At 41.8% G+C, this 15,330-nt stretch overlaps 1 protein-coding gene across 1 annotated transcript in view; it reads left to right on the top strand.

Annotated features, from left to right (window-relative positions):
- Positions 1 to 15,330, top strand: part of UST (uronyl 2-sulfotransferase) — a 293,697-nt gene that overhangs the window by 163,127 nt on the left and 115,240 nt on the right. Inside the window, exons 3-4 of the mRNA XM_032339286.1 lie at positions 1,377 to 1,532; positions 13,252 to 13,331. Of these exons, the coding sequence (XP_032195177.1) occupies positions 1,377 to 1,532; positions 13,252 to 13,331 (236 nt within the window). The remainder of the gene's footprint in view (positions 1 to 1,376; positions 1,533 to 13,251; positions 13,332 to 15,330) is intronic.

Here is a 15,330-nt window from a genome sequence, read left to right as displayed (position 1 = left end):
ACAGGCAATAGCAAGAGTTTGCAAGGATGTGTAGAAATAGGAACTTTCATGAATTGCTGGTGAAAATATAAAATGGTGCAGCTGCATTGAAAACAATTTGGCAGCTCTCCAAAGAATTAAACAGAATTACCAAATGATCCAACAGTTCCACTACTAGGATATACACAAGATGAATCAAAAACATATGTCCACATAAAAACTTATACACGGATGTTCATTGCAGCATTATTCATATTATTCATAGTAGCCCCAAAGTGAAAACAATCCAAATGTCCATCAACTCATGAACATATAAACAAAATATGATATATCCATACAATGTAATCTTATTTGGCCATATAAAGGAATGAAGTACAGATTCACACTATAATATGGATGAATTTTGAGCACATTATGCTAACTGAAAGAAGCCAAACACAAAGGTCATGATCTTATTTGTAAGAGATGTCCAGACTGCTATAGGTGAAAACCATAGAGACAGAAAGTAGATAAGTGGTTTCATGGGACAAATCAGTGAGGGAAATGAAAGGTGAGTGCTGATGGGTTTGGAGTTTCTTCCAGGGGTAATGAAAACATTCTGTAATTAGATAGAGGTGATAGTTGCACAACTTTTGAATACATTAAAACCACTGAATTGTACACTTGGAAAGGGTGAGTTTTATTGTGAGTTTTTATTTATGTCTCAATTTTTAGTTACTGGATTTTTTCATGACCACTCTACAAATTAAGTTCTAATAAAGCATAATACAACTTGCAAAGGCATATTGTCATCAAAGCACATATTTGTATGTTTTGTTCCTAAGAAGAAACAAAAGAGGCTTCCTAATTATTCTTAAAGTTGACCTGAAATTTTACCAGTTTTAAGTATCAGGACATAAAGAGAGATAATGAGTTCAAGATTTCTCTCAAGTTATATTATGAAGGTAAAGCATGAGTCCATTGTTTCCATTCTCCCATTGACTTGACAAGGACCCTTCTCATTTAGACTGATTAGACATTTGTTGTTCTGAAGTTGAGGGAAGAATCCTAGTTGCTCTAACCCAAAGTCTCGCTTTTTTAATTTTATTTTATTTATTTTCAGTGTTCCAGAATTCATTGTTTATGCACCATACCCAGTACTCCATGCAATATGTGCCCTCCTTAATACCCATCACCAGGCTCACCCAACCCCCCACCCCATGGTCCATATATACAATACAATATCCATCAGAAAGGGTGAATACCCAACTTTTGTATCAACATGGACGGGACTGGAGGAGATTATGCTGAGTGAAATAAACCAAGCAGAGAGAGTCAAGTATCATATGGTTTCACTTAGTTGTGGAGCATAAGGAATAACACCAAAATCTCATATTTGCTCTCTCATTCTTTCCCAGGTGCTACCTTTCCCCAGCCAGGTGGTGTACAACAGAGTAGGCAAGTGTGGGAGTCGTACTGTGGTCTTGCTTCTGAGAATCTTGTCGGAAAAGCACGGATTCAATTTGGTCACGTCAGACATTCACAACAAAACCAGGCTTACTAAAAACGAACAAGTAAGTTGTCTTTGCCCGTGATTCACCGTACTTCTGTGTCAATTCATTTGTGTAATTAGTGGGTGTCTTATAAGACATCCTTCAAACACCTAACAAATGAATACCAGAGTTGCAACGTCATACTATATTTTTGCCAGAGTGTAGAAGGAAATTTAAGTTAAAGGATCTGAAGGAAGCCTTTAGATGGGAAGTTTCCCTGAAGGGATACTTCTATTAAGATGGATGAAGGATGGTGTGCACTTATCACTGTCTACTTAGCTGAAATTAGCAAGGCATGATTCTCAAATAATTACACCAGTGAGCTGCAAATTACGCTGACATCCTGACAACAAAAATAACAAAACAATTTTCATATTTCTTTTTCTGCTTTTTTCCCACAATTGCCGTAAGTCTTTATGGTTATATTAAAGAGAAAATTCTCTTTGGGCCAGGAATCTGATTGAGTGATAGAGGAGCATGCACTTCTTGCTATGGGTGAGCTCATAGATCTTGAACTGGCAAAGCAGCACTTGGCATATTCAGGGGAAGCCAAAGAATTACCCCATTTCCCAGGAAGAAGTCTGCCTCAATGTGGCCAAGTCATACCAGTGGGCATGCTGGTGGAAGATTAGGGGTGCTATAGTCGGCGGGGAGGCTACAAAGACAGGTTTTACTCTGTAGCTTCTGCAAAAGCAGGGTAAACAGTCTCCATTGAGGTGGCTTGCTCCTGTCCAAAAGTTAGGCCCAAGGCTGTCACGGTCATTTTATAAGGTCAGTTTTGTTCTTGGTCTTAACAAGTTGCTTTTGTCCCCTTAGATACTTAGAATGGATAGCTACCAGCATAACTCCGAGTTCTTCAGAAAATAGAACCAGTAGGATGAAGATAGATAGATAGATAGTTAGATAGAGAGATAGATGATAGAGTAGATAGATAAAAAGGGGGTTATTATGAGGAGTTGGCTCATGCAATAATGGAGGCCAATAAGTCCCACAATCTGCCATCAACCACCTGGAGACCAAAGAAAGCCATTGGTGTCATTCAGTCTTAGTCCAAATATGAAGGCTTGAGACCCAAGGGAGTCAATGATGTAAATCCCAATGCAAGGACAGGGGAAGGTAAGATGTGATAGCCCAGTTTACTCAGGGAGGCAGAAAAGAAGGGGAGAATTCCTTCTTCCTCTTCCTAGGCTTCTATTCAGGACTTCAAGGGAGTTGATGATGCCCTCCCACACTGGGGAGGGGGGTCTGCTTTACTAAATCCACTGATTCAAAGGCTAATTTCATCTGGAAACACCCTCACAGCCACACCCAGAAATATTACTTAATCTGGGCACCCCTTGGCCACTCAAGCTGACATATAAAATTAACCATCACTCTACCCAATGAGTACAGAAATTTCAGGAATAAACAAGACACATGGTTTACTATGAGATTGAAACCATAACTATGGAAATTTTTACCCATGCCCACTTCTTTCTGACGTAATTCCCACCTTTGAGGCATTCAAAACCTCCCAAATAGAAGGCATCTTGTTATCAATTTACAATAGCCTGTCTTTCTCTTTTATCTTGGGGGATGGTAGGACTCTCGTAAGACAGTAACACAACTAGTCATACTCACCTTAAAGCCGCTATGTTCAGTGTCTCCCAGGGCAGAGACCCAAAATCCCCTTCCTTTGAAAACTTCCATTAAAGGGTCTCTGAGCATCAAGTTTGAACAGTCATTTCCAGACAGCAAAAAAATTTTGAGATCAGCTCTTACAGGTTGTGTGGTAGGCTCTCTAGAAAAATGACACTTGGTAACATTTAAGGACATCACCATTTATGAATAACTGGAAAAGGACTAGGTTCTCTTTCATTTCCTTAGCTTATTGAATAGCTCATCTTATCAGGCTGGTTATGCTCTTGTCACTGCCGGAAAAAAAGTGACTAAATAATTAGCCTATGTTATTGCAATTTTATTACAATTATTAAATTTGCTTTTCCTTGGAGTCTAGGTCTTTGGGTCTATGGGTCAGATTATATTTAAATATTCCTACATGTGGGAAGCATGCCCACTTCTCAGATGTCTCATAAGACAATGCAGGTTGAGGGGTACCTGGGTGGCTCAGTGGGTTAAAGCCTCTGCCTTCGGCTCGGGTCATGATCTCAGGGTCCTGGGATCCAGCCCCACATCATGCTCTCTGCTCTGCAGGGAGCCTGCTTCCCCCTCTCTCTCTGCCTGCCTTTGCCTACTTGTGCTCTCTCTCTCTCTCTATGTCAAATAAATAAATAAAATCTTTAAAAAAAAAAAAAAGACAATGCAGGTTGATTTTAGTGCCCACTGCTGAAAGGGCATAAGAGATGAGTTAACATAAACAAACCAGAGAGAAGGAATGAAGGTCACCACAGTGTGAGATCCTGTGATGTTCAGGAATGCCCTAGAAGAGAAAAGACAAAATGTAGTGTTTAAACTGGGGCTTTGCATCTACTTTGTTTCCTGTGAGAAGCAAATGTGAAAAAGTAAAATACAGTTGTCACTGTCAAGTGAAGCATGTTAGATTTAAAAATAACAATAATTTACTAATGGTATATACATTGTTAAATCCAGAAGGGGTTAAAGACAGAGTCATCCTCCTCCTCTAAAAGAGAGGTTAGCTCTCATCTGTTTGGAATGATTGGCTTGTCTGGAAGCCAGGGAACAGACTAGACAATCTTTTAAGGTTCTTTCCAGCCCTGTGATTCCATGATATATTTATATAACTTCTAGCATAATCTGTGTATGGTGTAGTTGAAACATTTCTGATTCCTGTGGTCAGTATGACCTAGAATATATAGCATTACTTCATGATTCCAGATTCCTATTAAATTTTAAGGCAAGTCTTAAAAACTGCAGGCAATGATAAGGTAGGAAAAAACAAACATTTCGGCTGTGACAGCAAACGTAGCGAGTGACAGCTGCGTCTCTGCTTCTAGCTAACTGGTGGGACATGCCGAGACAAGAAGCTCAAGAATGCTAAAAGGCACTCTTTCCCCCGTTATACGCATCCCTTGTGCTCAAGTTACGGAGTGCATTAAACAAGCAGGGAAAAAAATATTATTTTAACCTAGTATATTCAAGAAATAATTTGCAGTAAGAATAGTTCCTTTGCTTGGTAATTTATTAAAGGAAAAGGGAAGATGTGATTTTGGAGATGAGTTAACATTTTACAGTCAGTGGTTCTCAACCTTTAAGTCGGGGAGCTCTGAGGACATGTTCCTATGGAAACACTGTTCCCCACAGCGAATAACAATCCCACGTCAGGTGCTGCATGAGTTAAACAGGCCCTTGTGGGCTGGCCCGGTCTCTCTTCACCATGTAGAACATTTCTTTTATGAGAAAATGTGTTCCAAGTTCCCAACGACTGACTTACAAATGAACTTTAGAATAGTATCCACTCATAAGACTGGAATTATCTGTATCATTCCATTCATACACAAAGGCACTTCTTGGGGCCAGAGTCAAATTTGTGCATACATTTCTTCCTAGAGGATAGCTGTCACTAGACACACACACACACACACCCAATACTAAGTTTAACTAAGTCTATTTAATGGAATAAGACACTAAAGGGATTATTAAAAAGGAAAGGGATACCGAAGACACCAAATGTTACAATACCTATAAAAATCCCATTACATGTGCCCTTATAGAAACAGAAAGACACTGAAGTTTATAGTTTTCAAATTTTACCTCAACAGAAGAGTGTGGATACCTGCTGCTGGCCAAATGCTGGACCTTTCCGGGACATAAGTTGCAAGCCCATGAACACATCATCTCATGTATACTCTGAAACTAGTTTTCGGTGTCTTGGGCTGCTTTGGATAATCTCTTAGAAAATCAGAAAATGGAGATGATATACAATATGAAAGCTAGGGAACTGTTTTCCCAGAAGACATGAGTATGATCGCCAAAAGACTCATAACCATCTTCGTTAATGGTCTGATGCTATTTCAGATCATGGCTCTGAGTGCAGTGAAGGTCAGAGTGCACCACAGGCACATGATGGATATAAAGGATTCAAAATTATTTCATTGTGGTGGGAGAGGGGCAAAAAACTGTTAGCACAGGAACCAAAGAGATTGAGAAAGGAAATAATTTTACTATTTTTATGTCAGAGCTACTGAGAATCACAGATTGGAAACAGTACCTACCACAGGTTCATTATTTTACTTTATTACTTCATGTCATTCTTGTGGACCAAAAGTTACACCAGTGAGTGGGTACAGATCTTAATTTTATGGATGGGAAGATCAAGGCACCCAGATTAAGTCACTTTCCAAATATAATCTAATAGAACATCTGTGCTGCTTGGACTTGAACCTAGGTCTTCTTGAATCCAAAGCCATTCTCCTGATGCAGTGACTTTCCATTCTGGCAGCAGAGCAGAATCTGTAGCAGAGTCTTTTGAAACATATAGTTTCAATGGCCCTTCTCCTGGAGATTCTGGGGTAGAGGCCAGAAAACTTTGTATTTTTTGCTTTTAATGAAATGTCATAAAGGGTTAGAAATCCTGTCAAAACTATCATATCAGCATTTCCTTAAGTGTGTTCCTGAAAATCTTAATCCTCAGAGATATTTTTAAAGAAAAACCACGGGGGACGGGGGACACCTGGGTGGCTCAGTCGTTAAGCATCTGCTTTCGGCTCAGGTCATGATCCCAGGGTTCTGGGCTCAAGCCTGCATTGGGTTCCCTGCTTGGCAGGAAGCCTGCTTCTCCCTCTCCCACTCCCCTGGCTTGTGTTCCCTCTCTCACTGTGTCTTTCTCTGTAAGATAAATAAATGAAATCTTTTTTTAAAAAAAAGGAAGAAAATACCATGGTTAAGTAAATTTAAGGGAATGGTACTCCTAGCTCCCCCTTGGGAAGATTTATACCAATTGTTTACATTTTAAGGACTAAGAATTCTTTCAATTAAAACCTAAATTAACAATCAGTGAACTGGCTTTCCTTAGAGTTTTCCGGTCTTAGTTGGCCAGGGGAGGCTTCCTGAGAGCTCCTGGCTATCACGGGAATCCCACAGAACTCCCACTCCTAGCTTGAAAAATACTGCGCCAGCCTCTTCTGTCGCTTCTGCCCATCATGCCAGGAAAGTCTCCTCTTTCACTATAAACTTCACATCTGCTTTGACTGTCTTCAACAGCTATTCAAATGACACAAACCTTGAAAAGTATTCAAAGGGCGGAAGAGACAGACACCCTGTGCCCCTGCACTCTGAGCTGCTTCTGTCTCTAGGTCAAAACCAAAATTGCTTCACCATTGTTGGAAACTTCCCTTTGCCTGGCCATTGCCTTGCAACGTAGCATGGCAGCTCCAAAAAAGGAAAACTCACCTGCAGAGACCATGTTGGTACTGGAGATAATCTAGAGGCCATGGGGACCTCTCCCAGGTGTCCACAACAGGGGCATCTGGCCTCTGTTTTCTAACAAAGGTTCAATTGCTCCTTTCCAGAGCCAGTCTTGCTAAGGTGTCTTCATTCATTTTGGTCAATATTTATTGAGGACTTACTAATCATGCTGTATATTGAGCCCCACAGAGCGCACTAGATGTTTCTAATTCTTCCATCGACACTATGAGGAAGGCAGTACCACCCCATATCATGGGAAGGAGCAAGTGTTCAAGAAGAATAGGGGAGAACGAGACTTGAAAGGGACCTGGGAGTCAAATCCTGGAGAGCTCTGAACGCTAGGTTGAGGAGGTAGAACTTTATTCAGTGGGCGGTAAGAAGCCATTAAGTCACAATTAATCATGACAAGCAACAAAATCTTCTTGGGAGCTTTTTCACGATGCATGTTTCCTGGCCCTACTACAAAGTACTGAGTTAGACTCTTAAGGGTAGACTCTTAAGGGTAGACCCCTGGTATTTGTATCTTTTGGGGAGGGGTGATGCTCCCAGAGCTCTTCATGCACAATTCTAGTGAAGAATCATTGCATGAAAGGCTCTAATTATTAGAAAGTTGTCATTTTATTAAAGTGAACACTCCACTAAGCAAGAAAAATTCCTTTTTCAACCTTTGAAGACATCATGTCTCCTTAAGAACTTGCATGTTTGTCCCAGGAATGTTTCCCTTGCTTGAGACCTGTCTGGAAAAGTCTCTGCCAAATGACCCTCAGAGTTTCCTGACTTTGTAGAAGTAGCGACAGTGTCCGCAGGCATCAGAGCTGCTCCGGCCAGGCCTTGGAATCAAACCAACAAGATTAGCAGACAATCTATGGCCAGGTCACAGGAGGGATGAGTTTACCCATCTCTGCAAACCAGGTCTTATCTCCGATTCCTTTAGTCAAAAACTGAGTGTGCTAAGTGAAACATCCGTAGAAAGAAAAGCTAAAATGAGGAAGAAGGAGCAAGGCCCGAAAAATTAAAATGTGTTCTCCTCTCCTTCCCGTAGCAGCGAGATTGGTTTTCTAAGCTATTCAGTCCCAGCCTCTTTGCCTTGTTCGTGTCAGTGCTCCCCCTGGTGGACTCAGTCTTCATTGCAGGCATCTGTTCCCTTGAGCTCAAGGTAGAAAGACCATCCTACCCAGTGCTAGAAAGGCTTCCGCTGAGGTAGAAGGAAGAGGGGAAGGAAACCAGAGCCTAGAGCCATCCTCTCAGGCTCTGAGGTTAAAGTGCCACAGAATTGTCCTCTGAGCTACTCTGTATTTGGCTTTGATGTGTTAAAAAAAAAACGTCTTTTCCTTCATTAAGATGTTTTGCAAAATTATAGGAGCTCTAGTTGCTCACAAGGGACGGGAGAATTCAGACCACAGTGGGGTCAGGACTCTTGTCAATTATGGCTCACAAACATTTTCTAAAGACGTTGGGAGTAAAGTCTTTTCTAGCTGTGCTTGTGGAACTGCAGCGAAAGGTTTTCGGCTCCACCATCCCAGCCAGTTAAACAAAAGATGAAAAGTCCCTTCCTCACAGATCATCTGCATTATAAATTCTATTTGAGGCTTACCCTTAAAAAAAAAAATAATAACCTCAATTCACTTTCATTCTCAGATGTACTTTTGCTTAGTTCTTTCTTTTTGCTAACTTCTTCCTTTAGATACATTCCATTACACTTTTTTCCCCAGTATTTTTAAACTCATTCCTCTTCCTATTAAATAAAATATACTGTTTTCCCACCTAGAACTTTAAAAAATATACATATTCTTTCTGATGTTTTAATGCTTTCATAGTTTATTATTTTTAATTCTTTTCCACCTGCTATAACTTTCTCTCCATTTTTCAGCACATCACATGAAAGGTAGAAAACTTATATCCCCATAAACCATCTTTAGTCTCTGGAGTTATTTTGCTAACCAACCTCTTCCTCCCATTTTTAAGAGATTATGTACAGATCAAAAACACCGGGGATGGTGAGGAGATGGTAGCTTGGCTATAGAGAACAGGATTTCTGGAGTCAGACTGAGTTGGGTTTGAATCCTGACGCCACCTTTTCCTACCAGTAAGACCTTAAGAAATCTCCATAGCCTTTCTGTGTCTCAGTTTCTTAATCTGTAAAGTGTAGACAATACTTTACTTGTGGAGTTTGAGGATGAATGACAGCATGTGAAGAAAGAGCTTCTGGGTCGAGTGTGTAGCCCAGAAACCACTCGAGAAGTGATTGTGTAGCATTGCTGTGTCTTAGATGTTATCACATCAGGATGATGAATGGACAGGTCTGTCCCAGAGAGGCTAACTTCATTGACTGAGGGAGAATTCTATCCTCCAGTGAACTTTTCTTAACTCCAAAGAAGTCTTTCTGATGGGGGTGTCTTCACTCCATAAGCCATTATCAGGTATATGTTCTGGGCTAGGTTTTTTGGAGAAGTACTTAGAGCCCAGCCTTGACCCTTAGGGACCTTCTAGTCTGGGTTTAAAGCTAGTGCACTAACTCAACTATGATGTAACATAAAAAGTGTACCTTCTAGAAGACCCTAAGCGCTCTGGGAGATCAAAGAAGACAAAGAAGGATTTCAAGCCAAAGACATTCAAAACCTAATCTATTTGGCCTCACTTCTGCAATGAGACTAGCTCCCACCCAGTGTTCCCCGCCCCCATGAGTGGGCACCAGCCTGTGTTCGGAACCTTCCAGGGCTCTGGGAAGCTCATTCCCCCACTCCCGCTCCTTCCCTTCTGCCACCATCTGGCGACGGGGCTGAGAAGATCCTCCCTCTTTAGCATCCGCTGAACCTCCCCATCTGTCTTCACTTCCAGTGACTTCTATGGCTCTCAAACCTCAGTCTCTTAGAATCCCCTGGAGGGCTTGTTAAAGCACAGACTGATGGACCCCAATCCCAGATCTTCTAATTCCCTGGGTTGTGGTAAGACCTGAGAATCTGCATTTCTAACAAGTTGCTACCCCAGTTGTTACTGATGCTGCTGGTCTGGGGTCAAGGAAGCACATTTTAGTTCCTGGTCCTATCATGTCCTAGAGGGATTATTGCCCCCACCTTCCTGCCTTACCTGTCTGTCTCTAATCCTTCTCTTCTTCTTTTTCTTCTTCACATTCTCCACCCTGATCTCAGATCTGGAAGGAAAAAAAAAAAGAAAAAAAAAAAAAGCCCCTTTTGACTCTTTTGACTGTGGTTTGCCCATACCATCAATGTCAGAATTCCTCATGTGACCTCCAGGGCCCTCAATGACCCAGCACCTACCTTCCTCTATATTCGTATCTGCTGCCTGGCAGATCCCACACCTAACCTCTAGCACACAGAACTCCTGGCAGTTTTTAATATCCAGGTCATTTCGGGTTTTGTCTTTTGCATGTCTTGTGGGGCCCTTTCTTGGTTACCACGGGTCCTTGCAGACCCCTCAGGAATGCCTCCTTGGGGGAACACTGCCTCTCCATCTGCAGGCAGAGATAGATGCCTCACCACAAGACTTTGAGCTTCCTGAGGGCAAGAGCCAAATCTTTTATCTCTGTAGCCTCGACCCCAAGCAATACTTTGCCTGGTGCACAGAGTTGGAAATCAATGGATATCCAGTGAAAGGAGATCCAGGAAGTCTGTTTTGAAAGAGGCAGGCATTTTAGAGAGATGGAAAGATGGTTAGGATTTGGACATGCAGAGAAAAGAGGAAGAACATTGCAGAAGAGGAAGCTTGCTTGGGCCTCCACTTGGACACAATGTGAGGAAGAAACAAGGAGAGGGCTGGTTTGGCCGGCCAGTTGAGGGTGAGAGTAAAATTACACTCAACATGACTCAGCAAGTGATTCAGTACAAAAGTCAGGAAAGACCCAGATCAAATGTGAAAATACGGATAGTACCATTAACCAAGACCACAGTCTCCAGAGATGGAGTATGTTGGATGAGGACTAAAGATGGATGAAGACCAAGAGTGTGGTTGGCGCCATTGTGGATTTGGGGAAACCATTAGGACACACTCCAGTGTCAGGGCTTCCTGTGCCTTCCCCTCACCTTATTTATGTTTTGATCTCCAGGACCTAGTAGGTGCTCAGTAAATGCTGAATGAATGAACAGTGGATGAATGTAGGCAGGGGAAAACGTAACAAAGGCCAGCAGCGATCCTGCGTGAGCCAAGGAAGAGGACAGGTGGGCAGGTGGTTTCTGAGATGATTTGAGGAAGCACCATCCTAACCCGTGATGCCACCCATGTGGATAAGACTTGGGCAAGAGGAAAGGCAAACTGCTGGCAACGGGGAAGGCCACGATGGAAATTTGGGGAAGGGCAGCAGTGGCAACTGCTGAGACCTGGGGAAAACCTTAGTATTTGTGAAGATAGTCAAAGGACACCTTGACCAAAATGCCTTTTATCTGGGCTGGTGGTTCTTGGTACATGGCTTCACTACTTGTGTGCAGGGACCAAAGGTATGAGAGCTGGATATACTCTCCAGCTTCACTGTACTAATGCAATAAACATGAGCATTAGTACTTTCCTTCTATTTAAAGGTACGTCGAGAAAGAGTTATGCACTGTCACTGCTAATCCATTTCTCCCTGTGAAACAGACAGCTTTATGACTATTATGACACTGTTCTCCAAATCTAACCACTACTGTTCTTCCATTCAATTTAACCCATTGACATGTGTTTAGAGAATGTAATATAATGTTGAAAGTGTGAAAGAAACCGTTTTTCTTCTGACCTATTCTTGCAGCCTTCCTGTACAATACCAGGGGGCCTTCTCACATTACTGTCTGTGGGCAGAGACATGACTGAATAAAAATAATCTAGTGGTCAAAGCATTAAGTGGTCTTTATATTAACATACACACAGTAAGGAGTTATATTTCTAAGCAGACATCCTCAGATATCTTGGGTTGGGCTTCCAAGGCTGTAATTGTATTTGGTAGCTCCATCAAAAAGGAAAATTTGCACCTGGCGATTCACAGAACTGTACCCCTGGGGCTAATAATACATTACATGTTTATAAAAAAAAAATGTAAGAAAAAAAAGAAAATTTGCAGTGTGACCAACTAGGGAGTTCTCTTATCAAAAACAAGCACTGGGACATGACCGGGGTTGGGGGTGGGGGAGCAGATACACAGAAGATAAACAGCAGATAAAGAGTCAAGATTCAGTTTCCTTTTATGCTGTGGCTGGGGGACAGGCAGACCATTCTTTACCCCTGCCTGCCACTGGTGAACAGAGCTCAAGGTTATGAACTGCAAGTCATTGACTTTTAAAATTCAATTTCATTTCTTTAAACAGTCATTGGGAGTATGAATATCGAATTAAAGGCTTTAGACACTGAGGCCCTAGTCTGACAATCTGTAATGCAGGAACCAGTTGGAGTTCATTCATTCAACAGATATTTACTGAGCATTTTTGTATTGTCAGTGAGACGTGAGGGAGCAAGGCAGAGCCGGGTTTTCCGTCCTGGATTTCCAGACTCTGATTTTATCGTCACTGATGCTGCTATGGCTAACATGTGAACGACTGCCTTTGTTTCCAGTTTTCTAGTTCCTAAGAGATGCTGCACTTCTGAGGCCCATCCAGAGCAGCAGTTTTCAATGTGCTCTTCAAAAATTCCACTGTGTGTCAGTATCGATGGAGCCAACTAGAAACTCTAAGGAAAGTAGAATTTAGGAAGTCAGGGAGTTCTAAGAATGCTTGGAATTTCTAACAGATTTTGCTAAACATTTTCTGTATCATGACATGTTCCAGGAGACCATAAACCTTGTTTATACAAATATAAACTCCTCTTTGCCTTGCTGATAATTCCAAATAAATACTTCAGATGACCACCCACCAGAACCCCAAGAAGTTTTGGGCATTTGTGTGTTCCCTATAAAATATGTGCTTTGTGCATTTTTTATGATCAAAGGGGAAAATCATGAGGTGTTGCCTCCTTTTTATTCCTACTGTTAAATTCTCCAGAACCAGTTTCAAATATTTCTGGAGATCTCCATAATATCATTACAGAAATGTAAAATAATGTTTGACCTCTTGTCTTGATCTGACTTTTAGAAGAGGGGAATAAAGACTTTTTTTTTTTTTTTTTACTTGCATTTCGGTACAACCAGATGCTGAATTCTCCAGTTAAAATGACTTAACCTGTCACATTGTTTACATGGTAGCAATCAACTAAATTAAATACAGGACTATAAATCTGGATAGCAGCTTTATTCAGCAAGAAGCCTACTGTAAAGTTCATAGATGCTAGCACCAAACACAGCTGTATTGGCCCTGGTCCAGGAGGTAATAGGATAAAGGAATAGGGAACATAACCTTTAGCTTAATATAGTTTGGTAAATTAGATCCTATATATGCTAATTTTGTACTTTTTTTAATAGATGGAACTGATTAAAAATATAAGTACTGCCGAACAGCCCTATTTATTCACTCGACATGTTCATTTCCTCAACTTCTCAAGGTAAGATATTTTCCAGCTTAATGGTTCTTTCATTTCTTTTTAGTACTTAAACTCCTTCTAACGCACAATTATTTTAAAATCTACCTTCATCTTCAAGGTAGTGTAATTACCCCTGAAAAGCCTTTTTAATCCATTTATTTTTGCCATGGAGGGATCTAAATTTGAAATATTTGAACAGAAGCTTCATTTCTCTCTAGAATACTAATCTTAAATCTTTTGAAAACTTGAAACAATTTTAATGCAAAGCCATTTGACCTGATAGTTCCATTTTAAAGGAAAAAAAAAAATGGGTAGGTATTGAAACAAATAAACTGAGAGTAAGAGATGGGTATTGTAACAGAACTATTTCCTTGTACATGTCTATACAATTTGAACCCACACAGGACTGTGGGAATAACTTAGCTGTGGAGTCACGTGTTTTATAGAATCCAGACGCTAGGACTGGCCTCTCTGCCTACCTGTTTAATACTCCATTTGATCATTCTAAATCTTGTATGTTTGATGTTGATGGGGTATTTTAGAACTCTGTTTTTTTCTTCAGCTGCAGGGGCCTTCTGATCATAATGCAAATCTTCAAACGTAGCATTTTAGACTCTTGCTCTGTTACGTCGCAAACTTCCAGTTCTGGGCGTTCTTTTCTTCCTTTAGCTGTGGTGCCCTTGTCAGTACCCACCAGCGGCAGATCTGCTGACCAGCCCAGGACCCTGGGCCTCCCTCATCCTCCATCCGACGGGTGCCTCCTTTACTGCTACAGTCCCCCTGTGGACAATAGAATGTCACAAGTCTGCAGGAGAGCAACAGAGGTCCCACTAGCTAATGCTGGCCTAATGGACCCCTGCCCCCAGGGCCAGGCACCTAGGAAAGCTGGTGCTCAGAGGAAGGCAGGGCGCTGCCTGAGCACTTGCTGCTCCTGAATTCATACCAGAGCTGCTCGGAGTTGGCACAGCTGCCCAGCCCCAGGATGCCTAACAGTCTAGGGGCTAGGAGAAGGTTTGAGCCTTCAAAGGACTGCCCTGCTGTGCATCAGGCCCTGTGCAAATCAAGTATAAAGGGAGTGAGATTCAGCAGAGCGAGTCACGGAGCAGTGAACAGAAGGGGCCGCTTTATTTTTTTTAAAGCAATTTCCCCCTGCAGTTTCCCCCACCTCCCTGGTAAGCAGCATTCCCTTGGACAGTGAGTAAGCACATCGGACACGCACAGTTGATCCTCAGTGACTCAGTAGGCTGAGTAGGTTTCCACCACATTTGCGGAATGGCTTGTTACCGGATTGTCTGGGGTATGCACCTTGCCTCTCACTTCCGGTTGGCTGAGAACACATAATTAGATGTAACTAGACAACAAAGTCTTGTTAGTGGTTTCAGGCATTGCGTGTTAAGACTTGCAGAGAGCAAAGCTCAGCCCCCTGACCCTTGCTTTTCTCGTGAGCTTCCTTCTGCATCACCGCAGACATCTTCTAACCTCATGATTTAACTGTTCTTGCTTTGTGGGTCACATTTTTACAACCAAAACAAATTGCAATGCAACGAATTTTAGTAACTGACTCAGAACAGTTTAAAACGCTAATGACAAGCCAAAGCCAGTCCCTTAATTGGGTCAGTAGAGCTGAGCACAGCATGGCCGTCAGACCTGGTCATGGCCTCCACTGTTAAACACATGCCCAAGAGTTGTTTAATTTGATCGATTTAATCATGAAAAAAATTGATAAGTACCTTTGAGTAGACACCACATCTGCAGCCAGTGTTGGCCTGGCTGCCAGGACCTCTGGGCTTAAGACTTTCCCACTGACCATGGCTTTGGGGTAGCAACTTCACCTCTGGGTGGGGAGGGGAGGTCTCTTTTTTCCCCATCTATAAAATAGGGACAGTTCCTCTGCATTCCTACCTTGTGGGGATTCTCTAACACACGAATGAAGGAGAGCCCTTCAACTTCCTTCAGGGAAGGGTATTACATATAGGCAAGGTGGAATTTATTTTTTAAGAGGAAATAATTTTATTTGAAA

This window comes from Mustela erminea, chromosome 4, assembly GCF_009829155.1.
Source record: "Mustela erminea isolate mMusErm1 chromosome 4, mMusErm1.Pri, whole genome shotgun sequence".
Taxonomy (NCBI): Eukaryota; Metazoa; Chordata; class Mammalia; order Carnivora; family Mustelidae; genus Mustela; species Mustela erminea.
Note: the sequence above shows the minus strand (reverse complement) of the source record. Positions and strands in the feature narration are given on the sequence as shown.